The sequence below is a fragment of the Corvus moneduloides genome, chromosome 13 (assembly GCF_009650955.1).
Source record: "Corvus moneduloides isolate bCorMon1 chromosome 13, bCorMon1.pri, whole genome shotgun sequence".
NCBI lineage: Eukaryota > Metazoa > Chordata > Aves > Passeriformes > Corvidae > Corvus > Corvus moneduloides.
In genome coordinates this window covers 10,344,560-10,369,807 of record NC_045488.1, presented here as the reverse complement: position 1 = coordinate 10,369,807, position 25,248 = coordinate 10,344,560, and the positions used below count along the sequence as shown (strand labels likewise).

Genomic DNA, 25,248 nt, shown 5'->3' with positions numbered 1-25,248 from the left:
GGCACGTACACTTGCATTCTTTCCCTGCTTCCTCGTAACTTTTGAACCTACTGACCAATTTTGGACCAGTTATTGCAGAAGGGAAGCAGTCACTGTGCCACCAGCTTCTCTTGCTGCAGCTTCCTGCCATCTGGGCAGAGGAACAAGGCTCTGGTGTTCCTCACCACCAAAGGAACAAGTGCTGAGTGGGCTCCACATTCTGTAGACACCAGCAAGTCCACATGAATGTGTTACGAGCAGCCCAGCCAGCTCTGCTGGAGATTGCATTTGGTGATGTGATGCTTCCCACTGCTTTCCAGAAGGAGATCCTGGCCTCAGCCATGCTTTCTGGCCAGGGCAGCCAAGCTGGCAGGCAGGGATGAGTCAGGAACTGCTCTGTGTGCAACAGCAGCTCCAGCTCTGTGCCAGCGCCAGCCCCCAGTGCTTCTCCTTCCTCCTGTCTTGTGGTTAGCACAGCAGCAAGCTCACCCCAGCCTGACCACAGCCTGTGCAGCATTCCCTTCTCCAGAGCAAAGCCTTAACGTGCTGCTTCTGGTGGCGCTTCCTTGCTCCACTTCAGGACAAATTACTCTGAAACAGCACATTTTTAAAAGGAGGTTTTATTGCCAAATTTCAAAGCTCTTTACAAGCAGGAGACAAAGTGCTGCCTTTCCACGGGCTGCAGCAGCTGCTTTGAGATCGTCATCCACACTTGCTCGCTTGCAAACTCACTTCCTTCCTGTCACAGACATGTAAACTGGTGGCACAGCCCAAAACACAGACTCACACTCCAGCACTCCGAGCCCAGAGGGTTTTCAGGCACAAAATCCCCTAGCCTTAGTGCAGCCAGGAATTAGATGCAAGTTTAAAAGCATGTTTAAAGAATATTGAAAAAAAAAGTGCATGGTGGCAGGATGTACGCTGAAGATGGGAGTTGCCATAGAAGGCTGGATGTTTTAGGATGAACCTGCTAAACCTATTAGAAAAAACAGTTAAAACCAAGCCTAACATAGCATTTGCAGCAGTAAAGTTACTGGGTGATGCAGAGATTCCACTTAAGTTATACCTATTTACAAGACATAATACAAATCTAGTAAGATCTGTTAGTACAGCATATACAGTAATTAGCTGTAGCTTGTAAAATGATTTAATTTGCCCATTTCCTAACAGGTAGAGGGTATTTATCTGTTAGGATTCCTATTGATGGGTATTCGGTAAAATGTCAGACATTTATTCACTGAATATTGAGTATAATATAAAAATATACAGTAAATATAAGCACATCCTGTAGGTTTGGGTGTAACAGAGAGGGATGTCTGGGTATTTTCACCAGTGCTGTGCCAGACAAATATCCACAGAACACACCGCCACAAGAAAACACTGGGGAGAGCAAAAACATTTGTATATAAATTAGGGTACTGAGCTACCCCATAAGCTGTTGTCATTCTCCTGGATTTCAGTTCTAGGCTTTGATTTGCCTGTCCTGAAGTTTAAGATTGGCTTCAGCTTTGGGATATGAACCTGTATGCAGAGTTTGCCCTGGTTTGTGTCTATTCCTGTTAGTGTGAACTGGGTTTTCCCCCATCTATCTCTTGTTATAGAACTGCATCTTGCAAAAGCCTGCCTGCTCTCTGGAGCTGATGTCCCTTGACTTCCAGTACACACCACGTTCTGACAGCTCACATTCATACCGCACAGTGTTCGGTAAACAAAAGTGCACATGCAGAAAAATACATTTAGATAGCAGATAGGCACTGAATATTGTCTGTGTTCTTAGCCCTTGTCCTAAGTGTGTCTGGAAAGGTGAATATGACCCATAGTTGACACTGAACCTACAGCAGCAAATGGCACAGATCCAGAGTTTGCTCCAGGCTGTGTGCCTCGGGGTGGGCTTAGGACACTGGAAACTTCTTGTCTCAAAGCAAAGCTTTTTGGCACCTGAGCCCTGAGTGTTTGACTACGTAGAACTTTCCACATGACAGAATAATAACAAGTCAACTCATACAACATCTATGGCTGTCTTGAGAGGGGGTCTCGCTACCAAAACCAAGGCTAATTTAATCAAAAGAAGCAGAAGCATCAGTTATGGTCACTATCTGTCTTGCTGGCTCCAAGTGGTGAAAACCAAGGTATTTGGAAGCCCAAAGCCAACCTTTCTGTGTTCAGACCTGAAGTACCTATGCCTAGCCTAAGAGGAGGCTTAGATGAAACTTTACTGCTGCTGTGGGTGATGTTTGCAGCCCCCTGCAGACTTGTGGGACCTGGGAAATTAGAAGAAAAAGAAATGGATGAGCTAAGAACAAAGTGCTGGCAAATGAGATAAAAGAGTTTAGGTAGCGTGTCACTCCTTAAAACCAGACTGGGGAGATTGCCATTTTTCATGTTTCCAGAGTTTGGCTCAAGCAAAGGAGAAGACCTCTGGGCTGTCACTCAATTCTCCTCAAAGCAACTATAGAGAACAGGGGAGAGGAGCAGCTCGGGTATGGGGCTATACAGCAGCAGTGCAAAGATATGATTTTGCCACTGCTGTAATCACTAAAGACCACAGGAACTGTGGTTCCTCCCAGCAGGTGGACAGGGAAGCTGTGGGAATTGCCCTGGAGCCTACTGCAATGCCTTCCTCACACCCTTCTGTAGCAATGCATTTTTCATATACTTAAGCCATTGGGACCAGCCCCAAAGTTTTCTGTGCAAAAACGCCTTTCCCTCCATGTGTGTCAATCTCTCAATAGAGAGATCTGGGCCAAACCATGGCTCTCAGGCTGACCAGGACACAGCAGGTAGAGACGTGTTTAGTGGGAAGGGGGATCTTGTCCAGACCCACTGCCTGATGTGCATGCTCCTGTCAGTTACATCCCGAGACAACATTAAGGGAACACACATCCCCAAAGCTTCTTAGTGACAGCTCTCCTAGGAAGCTCCTGAGGATCTCCTGGACACGTCCTCCAAATGCCTGACTACTGGTTCCTAACAACACTGAGGGGATTCAGAGTTACCAGATATGGTCCTCAATAATAAATGTGTTGTCCTGGTAGAAAACACCTTCACAGGCCAAGTGTAACCTCAATTTCCCTATTAAGGAAAGAGGAACGATCAATACTTGCCTGGCAATGGTGCTTTGAGACTTGCGTTCATTCATGCAGTGCTTAGCACACCTAAAGCGCTGCAGAGGCAGCCTCAAAGTGCCTTCATACAGCTGCTCCACATCAGGGACACTACTTGGAGTCAGGAATTGGCCAGTTTGGTTTGCCTCTGTGTGAGGTCACTTTTTAACTGTGGATGTGGTTTGATGAGTATCTTCGGAGAAGATTAAACCGTTTATCTTTACATTCCTAGATGTCACTGGGCCAGGTGGTCTGGGAAACTGTGCCAGCAAGTGAACAAACACTGACTACATTTATCCTCAAATGATTTAACTGGGAAAACCAGATAGGTGCCAGTGTAATCTGGTATTTGCTTGTCTGTAAATACAGAGAGATGGGCTTTTGCTAGAATAGCCATTCTGCTCCTTTCAAAAAAATCTGGCTTTGTCTGATTACCACTAATTTTTAAGGCCTGATCCATTGAAAGGACTTTGGACAGAATCCTTAAAGAGCATTCACATTTTTGAAACTGTTCGCTGTCCTGTAACCTTCTGCTGTGCTAAGAGGATTAGAACCAGACTGTATGTACAACATGAAGAAAGAAAGATCCTATAACTGAAAGCTCAATTCTGTCCCACAAACATGGTGTGTGCACAGCAAAACACCACCTTTAAACACTGGCCTCGCAATGGTACAAATCATAAATGCAAATGTTTCGCTTTGATTTTGGGAAAGAAGTCTCTGCAGAGTGTGTCAGGGAGCACTTCTCCTATAAAGAGTCACTAGATCCTTTTGCTTTTCTTTCTGTTTCTGTATTCCTTCTCTTTTCAGTTCTCCAAGACCTTTAATTTCTTGCAAAACCTGTGTAGCTTGCCGAAGTTGTTCTACTGCCTCATTGAGCAATGTCTCTGCCATCACTGGGGGTCCATTACCCCCCTGGGCCTGTTCCAACCCTTCACGTAAAACCTTCTGCAGAAGCTTTTCTGCTTTTCCCTTTCATTAGCAACTTTCTCCTCCATTTTAGCTAAGCATTGATGGGAATCCTTTGGGAAACCTTGGCCTGGAAGTGCTCTCTGTTTATTTTTGGAATCAGAGAGTAAGTCTCCCAGAGAAGAACAGCGAAGTTTGAGACCTGAAGTGTTTTCTGTAGAATCTTTCTTCTCAATAGTTGCTTTTACACTCTCATGGTCTGTTTCTGTAGCTAAGGAAGTCTCTGTCTCTTCTGCTGAAGTTTGCTGTTCCTTCTCGGCTGCGGTCCTCCCATTTCCTTCTTCTGTTTCAGCTGTCGGGGATGTGAACTCTGCTACCTCGCTGGCTGTGATCCCATTCACCGGGGGCTTGGAGCTGCCAGACTCCTGCTCTTCCCAGCCCCCAGCTTCCAGGTCACCATGGCTGGAGTTCACTGTGGCAAGCATTTTCTCTGACAAAACCTTAGGAGGAACAGGAGGCTTTGTAACATCTGCAGCAGCAATCTCAGCCAGGTTGTCTTTGCCATCATCTGATTCCAAGTCTTCTGTCTTTTTAGGTTCAATGGTTGGTTGGTCCCAAGCTACTTTCAGCTTGTCTGGCACACTCTTAGGAAGTGGAATTGGAGCTTTTGCTATAACCCTGTTGCTGACCTCAGTGAGGTTCTCCTTGTTCTCCTCACTTGGTGCTTGCGATTCTTCCACATTCTCCTCTGGACTGACAGAGTCCTCTTCCTTCGCATTTATACCATCCTTTGATGTGATGCCTTCCTTAAGCTTCTTATCTGGGGGCAACGGAGGAGACAGAGGTTTTTTATGTTCCTGGTCAGGAATATTGTTCTCTGCCTCTTGGTTTTCTTTTGTGCCAGTGGGTTTTGTAGGTGGCATAGGTGGCTTTGGAGTTTCTTTTTGAGGTGGTTCATTGTCGCTTTCACTGATAGTGGAATCAAAGGTTGGTGGTCCATTGTCTACTATATCCAGATCTAGTCGCAGGATACCATCTGATGTACACTTGGCAGCCTGAAAAACAAGAAAGAAAGTTTTCAATATCTATCCCATCACTGATCCTGTGTTTCATCCTTTAACTTCAAGTTAAAGTCTAAAACCCTCACAACCAGCATGGCAAGCAAGGGGTTGCTGCTTCAAGCTGAGAGAGTTGGGGCTGTTCAGCCTGGAGAAGAAAAGGCTTCAGGGAGACCTTAAGAGCCCCTTCCAGTGCCTAAAGGGGGCTTCCAAGAGAGCTGGAGAGGGACTTTTCACAAGGGCATGGAGTGATAGGACAAGGGGGAATGGCCTTAAGATGAAAGAGGGCAGGTTTAGATTAGATATTCGGAAGAAATTCTTCACTATAGGGGTGGTGAGGCCCTGGCACAGGTTGCCCAGAGAGGCTGTGGACTCCCCATCCCTGGAGTGTTCAAGGCCAGGCTGGAAGGGGCTCTGAGTAACCTGGTCTACTGAAAGGCTCTCTGCCCTGGCAGATGATTTGTAAGGTCTCTCCCAACCCAAACTAGCCCTCAATTCTAAGAAAAGCACAGAACTTATTTTACTACTTCCTTTGAGAAGAATGTCTTAAAGCCTGTTCCCCAGTAACCTAATTTCTTGGTTTTCCTGTGGGCGCTAGTGTTAAGCTCTGCCTTTTTATTCTTTGTCTTGTACTGGGATCCCTCTGCCCCCTTCATTTACAATGTGCCTCCCCAAAGGCTCACTTTTCTGCTTTTGCGCTTGTCATAAACCAAGGTGATCTTTGGATTGCTTGGCCAGGGACTGTAATCCTGTTGCCTTCTGCTTGCATCCTCCAACCTGATGTCATCCCTGCCTTACCAGGGCCAAGCCTCAGCTGGTTAAACCTCCTTCAGACCACAGGCTGTGTGCAAATCTCACTAGTAGGGAGGTTTTCCTAAAAAGGATGGACTTAGCAAAGACATTGCAGCGTGTAAGCTCAGTGCCCCACAGGGAGAACCACGGTGACAGTTCCTGTGTGAGGGAACCCAAAACCACACAAAGGCATAACTGCAGCCAGGGCCAGGCTCCTGCAGTGCAGAGTTTAGTTAAAGCCTCTCTGCCTTTCCAGCCCATGAGAGAGATGGAGGCAAGCTGCATCCTGGCGGCTTGGCCCTGATCCATCCTCTGAACACTGAAAATCAATGTACATGCCATTTCCTTCATGAACCTGCAGCCAGCAGCCATGATACACATCTTCCTGCAGGCTCTATCCCCTCATTTCTGCTTCTAAATTTGTAAGCGAGTTTCCCCTGATTTTGGCTAAGGGTGAGAAGTCTTACAGGTATTAACTTCAGAGGTTATCTCATGAAAATAGTGATCTGAGCAGGGAAGAGAGATGTTTATAGTGCCTAGGGACTAAAAACCTGCTACCTTACTGAACCCATATTAGGCAACAGAACCCACACTTCATTGTTGCTGTGACTTTTGTCATGTTTTCTTCTGCGGTTTTCTGGAGGATGGGAATCTATGATTCATTCTCATGCATTTCTCTGGGACAGACGCTCTCCCTCCATTTCTATGCAAAGTAAAAGTCTCAAGGCATCTCATTTTCTGCACAAGGGTCATCTGAGTGTTGTGCAGGCACATAAGTCAGTGTCTTGGAAGTCTGAAGAAAGAAGGTTTGATTTAAAAACCTTCCTTTCTTGAGATTAATGGTCTGCTAAAATATCAATCTGTCTGTAGAAACTTTTTCATAAATCACACGAATCAAACATTAGTAAGAACCTCTCCCCTGAAAATGAAATGCAGGTTTATTTTGTGTTTTCTTCTTTTTTTTTTAAGTGACAGACCCAGAAAATCAGTTAAAAGTAGACAGGTTAGTCTATAAAACTGCCTGGGAGAATAATGTATTCTGTTTCAGACCTAGGGAAGGGCTTGTAAGCTTGAAAGTTCATCTGCTTTCTCTGGTTAGCTTAATAAAAATACAGCTCTTCCTGTGGACCATGCAGTTCTTCTACCTTTAGACTACTGTGGCTACAACATTATCACATCTTTGAAAATAAATACAGGAGCTTCGGTTTCTTCTGATGAAAATGAACTCTAATGGTTTCTTACCAGATGGCGAAGTAGCTTATGAGTTATGAAAAGCTAAATATATGGTAACATGTTGCAGCAGATAGAGATCTATGGGAACCTGGAGCTTCGTTAGAGAGGTGCTGGCACAGTCTTTCCTGGAGGAAGTTGCTTCCCTCGTCAGCTTTCTCTGGGCTGTCCATACTTGAGGTTTTTCCTGGGGTTTGGTACCCGAGTGGAAGGAGCAGCTCCCGGTGATCCCAGCTGGTGGGTTGGCTCACTCCAACAGGGTGCACTTACCTCCTTTAGGTGACTTCTTGTGGGTGGCCGGCGTCCATGGGACACTTTCACCCTGTCCCGAGTTACGTGGTCTAAGGAAAGGCTCTCATCTACTTTTACCTTTAACAGGGGGAAGAGGAGGGAAACAAAAAAGGAAGAGGGTCATTAATTTCTCAAGATATGTCTATAAAGTTGTCACTGTCACACATGAAATTTCAACATTTCATTGGAGAATATTTCACCACTAGTCTTTACCTCAGAACTCAGTTACAGCCTGCCTGCAAAGCCCTGCACATATGTGATGGATATTTAAGGTCTCAAAGGTTTGCAACTTCTCTCCACCTAAGGGGCAGGGAACAAAGGACACGAGGAGCTTTGTCCTCACTGCACCCTGTGCTTGGACCAGCTCCTGCATGTGGCAGAACACAGCACCAAAACTGCTGTTTCCATCTTAGAGGTGAAAGCTCATTAATAACTGTGACCTGACTGTGAACTGTATCAGCAGCACTTTGTTACAGCCCTTCCCTTCCACAGCTCTAATGACTGCAGGATGCTGAGGAGAAGGTGTGAGCACTGACCTGGATTAATTGCAACTCCAGCTGAATTAACAAATTTATTTCCTGGAATCAGAGGAGAAATCCACTGCCTCACATTCATAAGGAGGGAGGTCCCAGTGCCTTGACAGGTACTTCTCTGTGCTGGCTCTGTGACCACCCACCCACACTGTGATGGCCAAGGGCTGGAGTCTGCTCCACATTGAGAGGCAGCATCAGTGACCAGGGACACTGAAAACATCTGTGTGTCCTTAGTACGACAAGTTTGTACAACAGGAAAGCTGGTGAGGGTGAAATAGGGGTTTAAAATGGCTGGTATGGCAAAAGTGGTTTTACAGCTCCTTCAGGGGAGAACAGATAATCCAAGCTGGCTGAGGGCTTGACCCATTAGCCTGTGCCTGGCCTGTGTGGAAACACTTTAAATCTGAGGTTTGATCCTTACTGGAATGAATGAGTATTAGAGGCTGGCTCCCTCTGTAAGGAGGATAACCCCACATCACAGGGCAGGGAGGTAATCTGAGATCTCAGCTTGCTGTGCTGATGAAGGGTGTGCAGAGTTCACTGCCCACTGTACCCATATGCTTTTGCCCTCTGCTGAATAAAAGCAAAGCCCAACCTCTCAGAGTTTACATCTCTAGCACTGTATCTACACCAGTTAGTCCTTTTCTCAAAACTTTTACTCATTGCTTTGGTTTCCTTTGCTAAACAGATCTTTGTGATTGCTTTGTCCCTCCTTACCCTGTTCATTTTTTCTTGTGTCATTCCCATGGTGGTGGTTTTGTTCACTTCCTTTCAGTTACTGAAAGAACTGCAGAAGAGATGCTGCTCCTTTGGTTTAGCTCAGGGCCGATTTACAAACTAAGAGGGAGCAGGGCAAGGTTAAACAGGCTCTAGGTTGTGCAATTTTCATACTCCCCTCTGTGCAGCAGGATGGGAGGAGAATTTGAAAGTGCAGGTGTGCTGGGGCTAGCTGAGAGGCAGGCAGGTTTGGCCAAGGCCATGTAGTAACTTTCCACCAGACTTCTCTCCAGACTGCAGGCGGAATGGCTGGTGGACTGACTCACTTCAGACTATTCCAGTCCTGAAGACTGGGCTATATCCTAACCAAATACCTCCATTTCCACACTGCTTGGTGCTGAGGATCATGGCAGCATGGGGAGGACGAGTCTCTCCAAGCTGCATCCCAGCTCTACATAACTCAGCGCTGCAGCTGCTTCTCTGCACTGGCCATTTCCATTGGGAAAGGGGAACTCCCAGAAATCCTCTGATCCCAAGCTCTGAAGAGAAGGAACCTGCCCTACCTTGCACACCATCCTTCTCTTCCTTGGACCATGGCTGGCATGCAGGAAGGATGGGGAGAACAGGGGTTCAGGCAAGTTCTGCTTTTAGCTAAAGGAGCCATGGATGAGAAGACACAGAAACACAGGAGCTTGAAAACTGTTTCTCTTACCTCATCAAATACTTTGTTTTTGCCTCTATTGATCCCTTCATTAAGAGCTTTTATCCACGATTCCTTTTCTTCCAAAGTTGGAGCTTGAAATTTGATATCATGAACCTGCAAGAGCAGAGAAACAATTTTTGCCTGAGCATTCCTTGTCAGGACCAGAGGTACCTCTGAATCACTACAGTTTCTATATAACATCCAGTTCTAGCCTGTGTTTAAACTACAGATTCCTTTGTGCTTTGGCATAGCTCCCATGAACAGGATTTTGTTATGCTGGACAGCTTGTTGCTGTAGTTTTATTTTGGTAACTACTAAAGTAGTAAAAAAGTAAGTTTCTTCCTTCTGCAAAACACTTGGGTTAGTTCTTGGAGCATCAGTGAGTTGTACAGCAAATGGTCACACTGCATAGAGTCAGACTGAAAGTCCAAGTTACACTGGCTGGTTCAGATGGAGTAAACTACTTTACGTCCCACTTCCCCCAGAATACAAGGAACGGGAAGGCTGCATGCAGTGGGCTTTGCCTGCTTCCCTGTTCCTGTGGCTCTGCAGAACAGAACTGATACAGGTATGTGGGGCACTGATGTTGGCTGCACTAACCCTGACCCAGCTGGGCAAGGGAATGATGAGGCATAAGAGAATGTAAGTGCAAAAATCCACCATATCTTTTTCTGTTTGCAGATGAAATCCATCAGTGAACGCTACAGACAGGCACTCTCTGGCGTCTGAAGAGCTGCCCCAAGAAGGGAAGAGCTGGCCATGTAAGAGGGAACTGGGAAGAAGTACGGGGTCACTAATAAGGAGGGAGGAGGGGTTGATGATTGTATGGCCTGTCCTCCAGCCAGCCAGCTCTTCCCTTCCTCCAGGACAGCCCCATGGCTTTGTTCAGTGTTTCTAATCTCTTCTTGCCCACAGCAGGGACAATAGGCAGGGTGTCATTTACTTCACTACTGTTTTCTCTGAGTACCTCACCAGTTTTGCCCCAGAGTACACTTCAGATGAGAGAAATATCATCTTCACTTTACAGGTGGCTCCATGGCAGACCAGATGGGATCCGAACAGCTCTATGTGGTGTCCTAATCCACACTGCACAGGCACACAGGAATACTCCTGTGCTAAAGGACATCAGCAACATTGCAAAATCAAGCACTTAAAAGTTAGACACTCCTAGTATTTACAGGCTGTAGGGATATCAGCCTGCTGTGTGTGTTCCTTCTAGCACCATCCCTAACAACAGGCTGGCACTTCTTACTAAGTTATTCCATCATGTGTTTTATCCTCCCAGGTCAATATGTCTTACTGATTTCACTCTGCTTCAGCCCTGCCCTGAAAACAGAATTACAGATTCCCCTGACAGTGTTTTTAATTTCCTATTTACCACTGCAATATCTGGGGGGGCTTCACAAGTTCCTTTCAGAGCAACTGAAATTATCCACCTCCTACAGGTGGGGAAGTGAGCTACAGAGAGGCTTGTTCAAAACACAGCCATGGAGCTTTGCTTTGAAATTTTTTTTGTAGGTATTTAACATTCTATAGGTACTCTGCACCTTCCCAGTGCTTTCAAGAGCAGTTGTAGCCTCAGCCTTTCTGTAAATGAGGCCCCACATTCCAAAATCACAGCAGTGCCTATATAAAACAGGGACTATATTAAATGAGGGGGACAAAGCGAATGGTGACTGACAGTCAAGTGCTCTTAGCAGCTCCCTGTTCATGGCACAACAAAGCAGCAACTGTTCTGGGTCTCAGCAGCTTCTGAAGGGACCATCAGAAATTCTGCAGAACTAAAGCCTGATCTCCTTACACCCACTCTTGCTGTTAGAAACCAACTGTTCTTCCTTTCTGTATTTATTTCTCATGTCAATGCCATGGATTTACATCACAGCTGCCAAGTGCCAGACACTCACAACCAGCATGGCAAGCAGGGAGTTAAGGAGTAATTTGGGGAAAGAGTCTTTATTTGATCAGTTTGCAGGAAAGGTGACAGGACCACATGCCTTCCTGAGAGCTCAGAGGGGAGGTTAGGGCCTGACCCACAGCCCTCTGGAGAAAGAGCCCTTTGTCTGGGATGCAGAAGGGCCACTCTAACCAGGGAACCTAAGGGAAGGCAAGGCTCCAAAACAGAGTGACGGCCAGATTTTGTTTTAGTCCAAGCTGGCCTGGTTTTGTGTGTGCTTAAAAACTTTTTTTGTTTGGAAACGATTTTGCCCTAAAGCTTTGTGATTATAAAAGCTTATAAGAAAGCTCTACTTGTGAGCAGCTGAGCTGCTGCACTGCCTGGCAAAGACCTGGCAGCCTGCACCAGGGTTTAGAAATCTCCGAACATGTTGTTCACGGGAAGGATTCCTGCCTCACTTCAAGCTTCCTCTTCCAATGCCACTTTCTGTGCCTCATTCCAAATAAAGCCTCCCAGACTGTGACTAAGCACTGGTGTCAGCAACTCTGTGGCAGAGCAGAGCAAACCTCGGGAGGGTGGTTCCTCATTAATGAGAAGCTGAGATGTCCCTCTGGCATGCAACCCTTTGCCATCAAATGCAGATCCAATGGATGGTGAGAGAAAGGTACTCAGGGAAGGTGGCAGCAGAAGGGAGCTGGGCGAGGGAGGATGAGCAGCACAGTGGGACCCAGCTCCCTGCCATGGGGCAGTGTGGGCAGTGCCAGCCTCATATTGTTGCAGCCTGGCTCCCTGCTTGCACAGCTCCCTGAGGCTGTGACACAGAGGGGCAGGTTCCTCCCAGTGCCCAGGTATCTTAGAAATTTTTTTTCTCCTTTTTATAAAACGCTCACAGACACCAAGGCAGAGTCAGGCTGCTGGGGCTCAGAGGCTCATGCTCTGGCTGCTGCCAGCCACAGCCTCTTTGCTGCCCTGCAGTCCCTGGTCTGTCTGCATCCATCTGTGGCTCCTGTCCTCGGCCAAGGCACTGGGGAAAGGAAGCTAACCCAAACCAGGATGGGAGCTCTCTGTAAAGCAGGAAGCTGCAGAGGAGAGGCAGGAAGGAGCTGCCTGTCTCAGTCCTGCCTGTGACTGGGACTCTGCACACTACTCTGAGACTCCCAGGCTCTCAACAAACAAGGAACAAATGAATTTCTCTTGTCTGTATTTTTACTCATTTGAGTATTTACAAACTCCAGCAGATGCATCTAAAGATGGATATTTCCTACAAAACATTAAGCAGGGTCTGTTCTCCAGCAGAAATTTAAGGCAGAGAGTCAGTGACACCAATATGAGAGGGCAGCAGGCAGGGTAACACATTTGCACTCCTTCTTGCTAAGCCAGCTGAGACTGAGTCATGCCATAAACAACAGGCTGGTGTGCCAGGAAAAGCTGTCATGGCCAAACCTAGTGACCATTGTAAGCCATGAATGCAGGCTACGGAATTTACTGACAGTTACTCAGAGCACAGCACAGCCAGTCGGCTCCTACTGAATCACTGCCGAGATGTCATGCAACAAGAGCTCCCACACGGATCACTGTCCATGACGGCAGCGGGCACTGGCTTCCCGATTGCTCCTTGTCTTTCCCAGGACATCAGTCTCCTCAAGCAGTGACAGTCTGATGGCAATGCGAGCCTGCTTTCCAGGAAAGAGAAGTATTCCTGGGGTCAGTCTGTTGTACCTGCACTAAATGATTTAACAGATAATCTCTGGAGAACTGTGTAGCTGCAGTTTGAGAACTGTTACCAACACTTCTTCTTTGCTAAGCAATTCTGCAGATCTGCTGCAGAGGTGGATGACACAAACCTGTGCTTAATCCTCACCTGTATCAGTGCAAAGCCTGGTGTTGGCTTCAGTTCTATGGGGCTGGGCTAAACTGGACTGTGAATCGCATGTGAACTGCTGGGGGGATGTGTTCCCTTCTGCTGACCTTTGGTATGGGGTGGTCACCTCCAGCAGAAGCTGGAGCAGAGCCGGTCAGTAGCATCTTAAACTACCCTGAGTGCAACAGTCTATCTGCCAGATGGGAGGTCATTTCTTGCCTTCTTCTATATGACTTTGTTAGGTTAGATCATGAAGGGGAAAGGAGAAGACAAGGGACTCCCTGCCTATGACAGGGAGGTTGGAACTAGATGATCTTCAAGGTCCCTTCCAACCCAAACCATTCAATGTTTCTATGAGATGATTGTCAGAGGATTCTGGTGGTTTTCTGGTCACTGAACCGAGAGCTACACAATCCCTGGGAATAAAGGCAGCATCTCTGACAGACTGGCAGACCCCAGGAGCAGACTCCCCCAAGCCTCACTGCATTCTACTGCAGCTTCAGGCTGGGCCCCTGGTGAGAGCAGTTCCAGGTACCTCAAAAATTGATGAAGGGAAAAATAAGCAATGGAAGTTTCCATCCCTGACTACAGGTGCAAGGATGCATGGGGAGCTGCAGAACTTGCTGGTGGATTTTTTCCTTACTACGACCCTCTTCCCAATATTAATATTTCCCTGCAGCTGAAGGTTTTCAGATCCACTGAACACCAGACTTGTGCCAACCTTGGTAATTTCCAGAGTTTACACCAAGCATCATTTACACTGCTTTTTGCATTGTGAGTAGTACATTTTAAAGTCTCCGGGCCAAGGCTGCTGCCCTTTCTTAGAAGCCCAGCTCTCTGCATCCAAAAGTTTTCATTTAATTGCTGTGGATGGAATGAAGCATTTGAGATTTCTAAGCAGAACAGGACTTTTGCACACTGTCAGCTTCCTTCACTGAAGAATTGAAGCTCAGGGCGCAGTGCTTTCTTTCAGTTCCATACCAGTGCAGGCGTGTGACACGCTCATATTGTCACAGCTTAACAAAAATGTCATCCTTGAGAACAGGCCAAGCAGAACCTGGGGTACATCAACGACCAGTGTTTAGCAAGACAACTTATTTATTCAGGTGCAACTTCAGCTGCAGAGTAATTTTAACTCACTGATTCATCTCTGCTCAAAAATATCCCATCCAAGATTTAAACTGGGATTCCCCTACAGCTAAACTGGGCTCCCTTTACTCAAGATTTGTGCACTGAAACAGAAATGGCCTTTTCTAGCTTTCCCAGTTCCTAAGTCCCTCAAACTCATTCCTCAGCATTATGCTCAGGAGAGAGGGTGAAAAAAAAACCCTAGCAAGATGTGGATGGGCTTGGCAAGCTGGCTCACAGGGTGATTTTAAACTGTGGATGGCAGCAAGCCTCCCAAATGGAAAATGTTTAACTGATATATATCACCACAGCTGCAATTTCAAAACAGAAGAAGGACAGTTGTGTACGTTGGCCTCCTAATTGAAGCCTGTGCTAACATCTGCCAAAGTATGTTGTGTGTCAACACCCGTACCAGATTCCCAGCCAAAAGAAGGGTGGGAGGGGAGCTACAAACAGGGAACTTTTCATTTATAAAAGCCCTTCCTTTTACCAAAAGAGCCTTATAAAAAGTAGCCTCTATCTAGGTCTCCATTGAATCAGTGGCATGAAAAGCAGGGTGGCTGTAAACTTGCCAGCATGCCAAAAGGATGAAGTTACCCTTTTGGGCACAGCTTGGGCATATTTTTCTCATAGCAAGAAATGAGAGGTTTAGGAACAGGTCTCACACCCTGTATTGATTCATGGAGCAGAACGGAGACATATGCAGCTAATACACAATTCTCTCAGTAACATACTTGCAGATAATACCTGTTCTTACTGTGCTGCCCATCTCTGAGCACACAGGGTATTACTGGCCTCCCTGGGAATAGGTGTGCACTTGGAATCACAGAATCCTAGAATTATTTGGGTCGGAAGAGATCTCAAAAAACATCTAGTTCCAGCCCCCTTTCCACCAAAGGGAAGGGACACCTTCCACCAAATTATTCCAAGCCCCATCCAACCTGGCCTTGGACACTTCCAGGGATGGGGCAGCCACAGCTTCTCTGGGCCATCTGTGCCAGGGCCTCACCATCCTCACAGGGAAGAATTCCTTCCTAATGTGCTCTGGGCTCCGGTGCTCTGCAGGAGCTCACTAGCCCAGGGTTTTGGAGCAGGGACAGCCCTTGTTTTGTTGTTTTGAATGAAGTTTAGCACAATGATGCTCTGAACTCAGCTGGGGTCTTATTATACGAATAAACCATGAAGTGACTGGAGTGAAAGAATAAGCAACAGTGACAACAAGGACTAAACAATCTCCATTTATTTAAACAAATGGAGATGGGGGGAATGCAGCAAGATGGTATTTTATCCTGTTCATGTTCTTATGGAATGAATGTGTTTTGTCCCTCACAACTTCTCAGATTTGCATGGGGAGATTTAGTAAGAACTCTGAGGCCAAAAAAATCATATTGAAATTAGAAGGCAAAGTGCGATACCCTAAAGCAATAATGAAGCGTTCTAGCCCATAAAGATGCTGAAATGGATAGCATGCAAGTAGGAACTAAGGAGAACTTCCAAAGATGTGTAGTGATGATGAATATAGATAGGAAGTAAAGCAGGATGTCCCCTGCATACACCAGTGCTCAGATGGATGTATAGTCTCTTTGCAATGCCAGCCTGGTTTTTAGCTTCTGGATCTAACCAGATGCTGTGCAGGAAGCTACAGATGTAGGCTTTCATGGATTCCTGCAAAATAAATCTTTTCTCCTAGGAACTATTTGGCTGCAAATACCTTTGCACTGGAGTTTTTCAGATCAATGGTTCTAACTCCAGGAACTGTCTCAGTACATGGATTGGGATTATTGATCTCACTGGAACTTGAGCAAAGCTGCAGCATCTACAGGTGCTCAGAGGACATGGAGGAACTATAGGGAATGGTCATTTTTCACTTCTTAGGGAGTACTGGAAGAAAGAAAATGCTAAGGCAGGAAAAAAAGCAAGAGAGAAAAGTCAAGCCACAGGAAGACCCCTTCCCCATGACAAGAAGAAAGTCTACACGACAGTGGCTTTCTTTCTTACACACTGTAGACCTTTCACAGACACAGGTCATTTCTCCCAGCTGCCAAGGAGCTCAGTCTCAGAGCTTTTCATCTGCTCTGGGTGCAGCTGGCTGGAACTCACTTGGAGTTAGCAGACTCGAGGGTGATAAGAAAGGCAATCCTACCTTCTTACCCCGGGGAGCGGATTAAAATGAAAACGATTTTTCCTTTTTAGTAGTGCACGCAGCTCCTGGCACTTGTCATAACTCTCCAGTTCCACTGTTTCTATGTACTTCTGTTCATCCTGCAGAGAGGGAATGAAACATTATTATGAATAGAAGGCACTGAAATCAATCATAGACCATCAAATTCTGCATGTCTTCCCTTTGCATGTCTAAAAGCTCTTCTGCCTTAAAAATAACCTGCATGCAGACAGCAAGCCCCATAAATCAGGCTGGCATCTCACTAAGAAAACACCCTGGTCTTTAAGCTACAAGCCTAGTGGTCCACAGTGGCTGAGCAAATAACAGGTTATGGACAGTAACACCAGTTTCTGCCATTGCTGTTGGCCTCATCTAGGGATGTGCAGCCAGAAGCGACACTACCTCCAACTGACAGTGAAAGAAGGAGATGTGATCCTGCTTTTTCACAGGGAATATGACACAAGCAACACGATGGTCCAAGCATCCCACTCAGGAAGCCTGAGAGGCAGGGATAAGAGGAGAGCCCTGCTGCCACAGTGAGCTGGGGCAGACTGGTCCTCACATCACAAAGGTCAGCAGGAGCCATGTGTGATGGGACATAGTCCTCTTGCAGCCACGCTCTGAGTTGTCAGAACGCTTAGGATTGGAAATACAGCCCTGTACAGCCAGCAAAACTGTCTGGGCCAGCATCTCAGTGGGGAATAATTTATCTCTGGAGTATCTCCACTGATGACTGCCGGCCGCAATCTTGGCTTATTTCTCCCAGTAACATAACTAAAATTCCACACGTGGTGCGTGGCTCAGTTCAGCTGCAGAGCACCATCCCTAATAGGAATCACAGCATAATGCTGGGCAGATAATATTCTTCATGTCTCAGTAGCCCAGCAGAGACCAAAGCTCCCTTTTGCTAAGCACAAATGAGCAGTGAGAATCTCAGAGCAGTTCTTGCCAGTGAAGTGCTACAGTCAGCATGGCTCATGAACCTCTCCAGTACCATCCTGAATTAAAATCACTGGCCATTACTACCCCCAGCTCAGGCTCTTGTCCCAAGGCAGCTCCTTGTGCCCATATGAGTTTGTATTTAGCAACTCCTGTAGTGGAGAAGGGGGTGTGTGGATGAGGAAACATGTGGCAGTCAGGAAGCTGCTGTGTGGCTGGAGGCAGGGAATGGAGAGTTCAGAGGGAAGTGGGCTGCGGGGAATTTCCTCCCTTTACCACTTGACATTTAAGTCACTGTGCAGAATTTAGGCTGTGTTTCAGTTTTTTCAACCCTCCTATCTGGGGATAGGGGCCCGGCAGAGCTGATGCCAGTACACAGAGCAAGTCCTGAGCCACCGAGGGATGTCTGGATCTAATTTAGGTTTATTATTTTAATGACATTACTGTTTATTTCATTAAACACTGAGTAGGTGAATGTGAACTAGGAAAATGCATACTAGGAGGAGGAGATTAATCCTGCCCAAACCTAAAACCCAGCTGATAAAATCCTGCTGATGCTACCGAGCCCTTTGAAGGCTCCTGCTGCAATCCTGCTATCGCAATGTCACTGCAAAAGGACAGGGATGGAAATAATAACAACCCCTCCACGGCCAACAAATGACAGAGAAGGGTGAGGTCAGGAATACATGCCTCGGGGATGGGTGATCTCATCCTGGCCTTCTGAGGATGACCGCCCACGTTACAGCCCTGTCGCATGGGCCGGTGCAGCTCCCAGCTCCTTCCCTGGGCTCAGGATGCAGAGAGCTTGGCAGCGCTCTGACCAGAGACCAGCCCCAGCCTCTTGCCCACTCTCCCTGCTCTCAAGAGCAGCTCTGTCCCCAGGAGAGCCCCTGTCACCCTCCTTGTCCATGCCATCCTTCCTGCCTCTTGGACAGGAACTTTTCCTCTGATCTCATGCAAGCTGTGCTCCACTTCCCAAGGGCTGTGGAGCACCAAGTTAGGGAATAAGGGGACTTGGCAGGGTGGAGAGATGTGGTCTTGCTGTGAGATTGCCTCTTGCCTTCCAGCTGCCCATCTTCTCCCTGGGGAGGTTTTGGGGACTGTGACTTGGCTAGGGAGCACAGGCAGAGAGGATGGGGACGTGTAGGATGCTGTGTCCCAGGGACACCTTGACTGTTCAAGTTATGGCTCCTTCATCTCAGGGACCTGAACTTCTTAAGTAAGTTATCCTCTTCAGGGAAGGCAGGGAAGAAAGCAACCAAAGAAATACAAAAACTCCATGTATGAGGCAAAGGAAAAGCATCTGAGTTCAGGGAGCACCAGAATGGGGCTTTTGTCTCCGTTTTACCCTCGGCAAGCGGCCATCCCCTCTCTGTGAGCCTACCTGGGTCACAAAGAGATCCTTTATGTCTGTCCTGCACCACTAAGGTAAAGAATGAAAGACCCAACCCTGACGCAGGTCTTCAGGTCCCTTCAGCTTCCTGGGACCTGAAGGACACTCAGCACCAGGCAGAGACAAGGGTCAATTCCAGAGTCCTGCCCTGACACATGTTCTGGACAAGCTTGATCCTGGTACAGAACCCCTATATTCATGATTTAATACAGAAAAACTATTTCAGTAACTCTTCATGGAGCAGATCCTGTGGCATAAAATATCTGTGTCTGTTGGCTTGGCCCTTAAGAAGAAAGTTACTGAACACCTGAACATATTAATGCATGTGCTTAATCAAAGAATCATACTTGGCAAACAACTTCCTTAATGAAAAGTTGATAAAAAGGAGGGAAAAAAGACTCTCTGAAAATTTTATTATTATTATTTATATGAAGGTGTAATTCCCAGCAAGACTTCTTCACTGACACACACTGAGACCCTCCAGTCAGTGTAAAATGTCTAGACCTGAAATAATATGTTTCTCTATTTGAGGCTCTCAAAGTGTTTTAATAAATCACTTTTGGGTATATCTTGCTATCACTTTACCAGGGAAAAATGCAGATGTTAAGTGCCCAACTGCTGAACACCAAATGGATCCTCCGGTCTCTAGAATCTAGTAGGATTTTTCCCTGTCGAATAATACACTTACAAAGAAACCCTGAAACAACAAGAAAACAGCTCTAAGCACTAGCTACACTGTTTAAAGGAAAAAAGCCAAACTCAAGACAGATGCTTTCTAATCCATGAAGTGGTGATATTGATCTGTCTAGTCACTCTACATAGATTGCCTGGTCTTCAGATGCTCTCTGTAGGTTTTTTTATTCTGGCAAGAACATGCAGAGACAAGAAGACAAGAGTCCCACTAGAAAATAACCTGCTTGGTTCTATGCAGACCAGCACAGCAGTTTCTTGGGATCCCAGCACCCTGTATTTGCATCAGTGCCTCCTTTTCTGATATTTGGGTACGTCATATACAAACATCTTGCTTAACTGCATCTTTATTTAGGTGAGGGTACAGATGCAGGGTGCTGTAGATGGAGGCACAGCAGAAAACAAGAAATCCATCCCCTTCATTCCCCATCAGCTGAAAGAAACCTGAAGCCGCGTGGGATAATTTTCACCCCTTCTGCTCCAGGTAACACAATAGGCATTTACCATTTGCCTTCAGGTGGCTATGCTTTAAACCAAACCCAAAGCCTGACTAGCACATGCAACTTGGGGAACACACTCCCAGGGCAGGTCAGGAGCACGTTCCTGGAGATTGCTACTGATGATGATATACAGTATTTGTGTGCTGCTCAGACTGTATTTTCCAGTAACACTGTACAATGTTCTTGTCTGTATCTTGTGTTGGCTGTCCCTTCTGCTCTTGTTTAGCACCTAAACCTCAGCTACAAGTGCAGCCAGGCTCATGCAAATGCATCAACAAGGTGGCCTGCCGTAGGAAACAACTGCTAAAAGGCAACATTAGCACCTCTCTTCGAAGGGCTGGACATGGGAGGGACTGAGAAAAGCACACTGAGTCCAAGGCACTGCTCAGTTCCTGGAAACCTGATGGGCTCAGACCAGCTTAAATGCTCAGCCTCCGAACCTGCCTGCCCTCATGGAAGCTGACTTCCCCTCCCGTTTAAACCCATCTAAGTCTAATTTAGGATACATATGGAGAGATGCCTTTTATTCCTGTTGCCTGAGGTTTTATCTCCTCTCTTTTTCAGCAAGCACTGAACAATCCCATTTGTAAATGTTTCAGCTTGAGGATGGTCTGGAATGCTGTGTCCTTCTCCAGGGTCACATAGAGCAGATAAGTGGAGAAGGTCCAGTGGGAAGAATGGCACCTTGAGCTCCAGAAATGCAAACCACCATAGCACACTGCACCACAGACTCTCCTTAGTCATCAGCCCTTCCCATCTCAAAAATTTTGTTCCCCACTTGTAAGATAGAGACAGCCACACTGCCCTGACTCACATTAAATGAAGATAAATACCGTAATAAACATGAACTGCCTCAATTCTGTGGCAACAAGACCCCCCCTGAGTGCAGAAAATTGCCATTTCCTTTGGTTTCCCTGTAGTAAGGCTGCACAATCACATGTTATCCTATTGTGCTACCAGATAATTTTGCAGCAATTTCCTCTCCTAAGACATTTGACTTCACTGTAAGCCAGTTTAATAGCCTATAGATATTAACATGATCCCTTATTTACAATAATGGGACCTTGCAGCTACTGTAGCTTACAGATGCAATTTATTACAGGATGTTACCACAATCCGCAGGCTACCAGAAAACATTATGCCTGGTTGTTACAAATGCCATTTTCCTTGTTGAGATAATAAAATAACCCTTTAAATGGTTGGGATTTTTCCTTCTTCTGAATGTCTGTGAAAATTAATCTTACTTTAAAAGCCTCCTTTTCCCTTGTGGTAATGAGAGCCTCCATGTAGCTTGTTTTTAAAAGGCATACCCTTTAAAAAAAAACCTACGTCATGTTATAGATTTTGAATCTGCAAGTTCCTGAAGCTTCAGCTGGAGTCAACAGGTGTCCAGGGCACTGGGAAATGATCTACAGAGAGTCAACAGGACCAGGCTGCATCCCTCTGGGTAAGAGCACCCCTCCTTGCTTCTCCTGCCTTCTGAGCTGCTCATCACCTGACATTGACTTCTCCTGTTCATTATTCTTGCACCCTTTGTGACATTTCATATGAAGAGTGAACAAACGACACCAGGAAGCGTTGGGATTTGGGAAGAGCAGGAGTGTTCAGCATAAAGGGAAGAGGTAATACCCTTTAACCTAAACTGTTTATAACAAATCTTCTTTATTAGGCAAGAGTATGTTTTAAAAAGAGAACTGAACTCACTGTCAGCCCTGTTGTTCCTGAAACCATCGCAGCAATGATTATGCTGAAACATTTCCCTATTCTTCTTCCCCTTGACACACTGCACATGAAGCTTTACATTATTTTGCTTTTATATCGTCTTGATGCCCACACATGACCCAGATCCTCTTGGGCCAGACACCTCACAGGCACATGCTCTTTGTGCAGACCACAGTCCCCCACCCTGCTGCACACACAAGCCACCACAGGGCTCAGACTTACCCACCCCTCTTCTCAAACGTCTCTTGGTTGTAGCTTGTGCTTTGCACTGTAATTTCTAACTTTTTGGGCAAACTCTGCTCTTGGAGAAGCGGCTTCCAGCCCAGGAACGAGGGCTTGACTCAGTACAAAGCCACCTTTGCATCCCAGCAGGACCAGCCCTGCACTTTTCATTCTTCTTGCCTGAAGATGCAGGACAGATTTGGCTTGGCTCTTATTCCTCATTTGTCTGGAAACAGCTCTAAGTGTGGTCATGAACTTAAGGCATGCAGTTTATCTAGGGAAGTCCAGGACAAGGCTCCCAGGGGTCCTTTGCTCAGAATTGGCTCAAGTAAAGGGAAAAGATGAGCCAAATCCAGACTGTCTGTGCTTAAGGAGGACAGCAAGCATTCACAATCTCACTCTGCATCCTTCAGTGGCTAAAAGAAACCCTGAAGAGTCTGGCTGGCAACAATTTGAGCTGCTTGAGGGGTGCCAAACAGCTGCAGGGTTGCCTGCCATCCCCTCAAGTGGCAGGTGGGAAGTCAGCCTGCTACAATCACTTTTATCCTTCAAAAGCCAAAACCTCATAGCACATATCCTGCTTCCGCCCAAAGCTTTACTCCGTTCACCTTCTCACAGGATGTCCTGCCCCCCATTTTTTTTATTCTGGCAATGACTCCGTCAAAATATTCAGTGGCTAAAATATTTATGCTATATAGTATATTTAAAAATGCAGCTGCCATCTCTTTTACAGCATTTACCCTTCCTAGAGATAACTGGAGAAGCCCTTTTGAAAGGAATGGGCTGGAGGGTAGAGTTAAAAACACAGGGACATGCATGTGTCCCCAGGGGCCTGCTCCTGTCCCTCATTCAAGGCTGTTAGCTGTGACCATACCTCATCCTCGTAGACAACGAGCTGTGTTTTCCGTAGCTGGATGTAACGATCCTTCCACAGTCCCAGGAGCCCCCCGCTGCTTTTTTTAATCCAGCCATATTTCTCTGCAGTTGGAGCAGACTTTGGTTTCTCTGAGACCTCTTCCTTTGTATCCTGTAAGGACAGAAGGGATAAGGAGTTTCCATCACCAGAAAGCCTGCCCAGGGAAGATTTTGGCACCCACCAAACGTGGTCCCTCCCCACCACATCACAACAGGAGACTGGCATCTTCCACAGGAAAACTCAACCAGCTCCCATTGGGCTGGAGGGTGGGCACAGATCCCAGATATCCCTTGAGACAGTGCTGGGATGGAAACAAGCGAGCCTTGCTCCTCTGCTCTCCCAGGGGCTTTGCTTCCCTCTCTGGGGAGGTACTCCTTGCTTACTTGTGCACCAAGTGGACCTTAAAAAAGAGCAGCCTCCTCTCCTCTTTGCTCCTCCAGTTTTCTGATGAATCCCAGCAGGATGGATTCTGCTGGCATCTGCAGCAACACACATATTTTAGCCCAAGGCCACTTCTGCCAGCTTCTCTTCTAGGTGTCTATGCTTGGTCACCATCCCCAAACCAACTCCTGTGGGCAAATCCACGGCATGAGGGCCAGGACTTCATCATTTCTGCACTAAAATGTTCCCAGCAGGTTAAATGCACTCTTCAATGCACTGGAAGAGCCTTTGCAAAGGCAGGATCCCCGTATCCCTTCACTTGGAGCACTCTGCTGCTCCCAACACCCCATGGAGCCCTCAATAAGCCTCTTTCCCTGGAGCAAGGCAAGGGGAATCCCTCGCTGAGCCAAATCCCCTTACATAAACACCTCACCAACCTTGCAAATTGTCAGGAGAGGCCAAGCCCAAATCCTCCAACCTCCTCCCAGGGACCCCACTGTCCCTCAGACTCCATTTCCTCCATGTCCCTACATGTAATAGCAGCAATCCAGCTGCAGAGAGCTGGCACACAAAAAGAGGATGTGTGACAAGAGAGACCCAAACATACGAAAATGGCCCTCACTGCAAACTGGACCGGCTGGAGCTCAGACATCTTGTTTCATAACATGAGAAAATCCCAAGTGCATGGAACAGAGTCAGATCTGGACACTCCCATAGCCAGGACAGAGCAAGTGTGTACGGACGAGCGCCAAAAATGTGGAGAAAAGCCTTGCTAACAAATATGTTTTCATGCACCAAACTGCCACTGAACATACCCTTGGACAGCAGCTTTCATCAGGGTAGGCTCTTATTCCAAAGAGGGAGCTTGCACCCATAAAAAGAAGAAAAACAGCTTAAACACCCCATGCACCCACATTTATTCTGACCTCCACTAAGGTCTGGAAGGGGCTGGGCTTTGCAAGTAGGCTCAGGTGCAGACTAGGAACAAGGAACTCAAACTATGTTTCACCTAAAAGAAAATTAGGCCAAAACCTGTTACAACCTTGGTAGCCTTTTGTAGAAGTTATTTCAATTGTACTGAGCTGCATCTGAAATGGCCACAATACAGGATGACTGAGCATCAAAAAGTTTTCCGGGAAATGAGAGGGACTGCGTAGGGTGGGTTTTTTTTAAACTTGACTTTTTAGGTTGCCAGGAAGTTGTATTCAGTTAAGACCTGCGACTTCAGCAAACATCAATTCCTGCACAAATACAGACCTGCTGGTTTCCTGATTGAGAACCCTTTTGATGTAATTTTTAGATAACTGGGCATGGACTTCAGTGTCCCTCGTAGCACTTGTGCATGGATGTAGCTGTATGAAGAGTTTATTCAAGTGAGTGCAGACCAACAACTGCTAAAATGTTTTTACTCTTTAAGGCTTTTTTTTTTTGCTTGGCAGGTAAATTTTTGCAGGGTTTTTTTCCCCACCTGGCAGAAAGGCTGAAGTCACATGGTAAATACATCTATCCACGCTCTCTTCTGCAGAGTGAAAACGACTCTGGTTTTAAAACAAAAGTACTCCCTGTGAAGACACAGCACATAACATCTACCTCTGAAAAACAACCTCTAATGTTGGGCTCCTGTTGGCACCTCTGCAAAAGGCACAGCAAGGGCAGAGCTGGTTTGGGGCCTGGCTCTCCAGCCTTCCAGGGACAGTACCTCCCCTCCTTGGCATTGAAGGGTTGCCTTGGAGCTCCCCAGATCACTCAGGAGCCCTGGTTGGAACCCCAGCCTGAAAGGAGCCATGCATGGGGCACCCTCCATACCAGGTAAGACTTCCTGCTGTGCTGGCACCTGGGATCATCCACACAGAGGATCCATGACTCCAAGCCCCACCTGAGCAGCCCAAGAGAGGGAAGGTGATGGAAAGTGCAATGAAATGGAGAGTGCTGGTCTCAGCAGATGACAACAGCCACAAGTGGAGGGCTGTGCCCCTTGCCCTGCACAGAAGTCACCTGAGCCTGAGCTGCCCTCCTCTTGTCCCTGCTGTGTGGCAGGGGGTGAGATCCAGAATTCTGTAGGGATGCTGAGCTGCTGGGCTCTGGCTCAGCGGCTTCCCCCTTGCATGTACCCAGCACATCCCAC

General features: G+C 46.7%; 1 protein-coding gene across 1 annotated transcript in view; it reads right to left on the bottom strand.

The window, feature by feature from the left end:
* Nucleotides 1-582: 582 nt before the first annotated feature.
* PLEKHO2 (pleckstrin homology domain containing O2) overlaps nucleotides 583-25,248 on the bottom strand; it is a 26,976-nt gene continuing 2,310 nt past the window's right edge. The window contains 8 exon segments of the mRNA XM_032122833.1: nucleotides 583-4,048; nucleotides 4,051-5,047; nucleotides 7,343-7,441; nucleotides 9,326-9,430; nucleotides 16,186-16,192; nucleotides 16,351-16,373; nucleotides 16,375-16,461; nucleotides 22,701-22,853. Coding sequence (XP_031978724.1) covers nucleotides 3,816-4,048; nucleotides 4,051-5,047; nucleotides 7,343-7,441; nucleotides 9,326-9,430; nucleotides 16,186-16,192; nucleotides 16,351-16,373; nucleotides 16,375-16,461; nucleotides 22,701-22,853 — 1,704 coding nt within the window. The 3' untranslated portion in view covers nucleotides 583-3,815.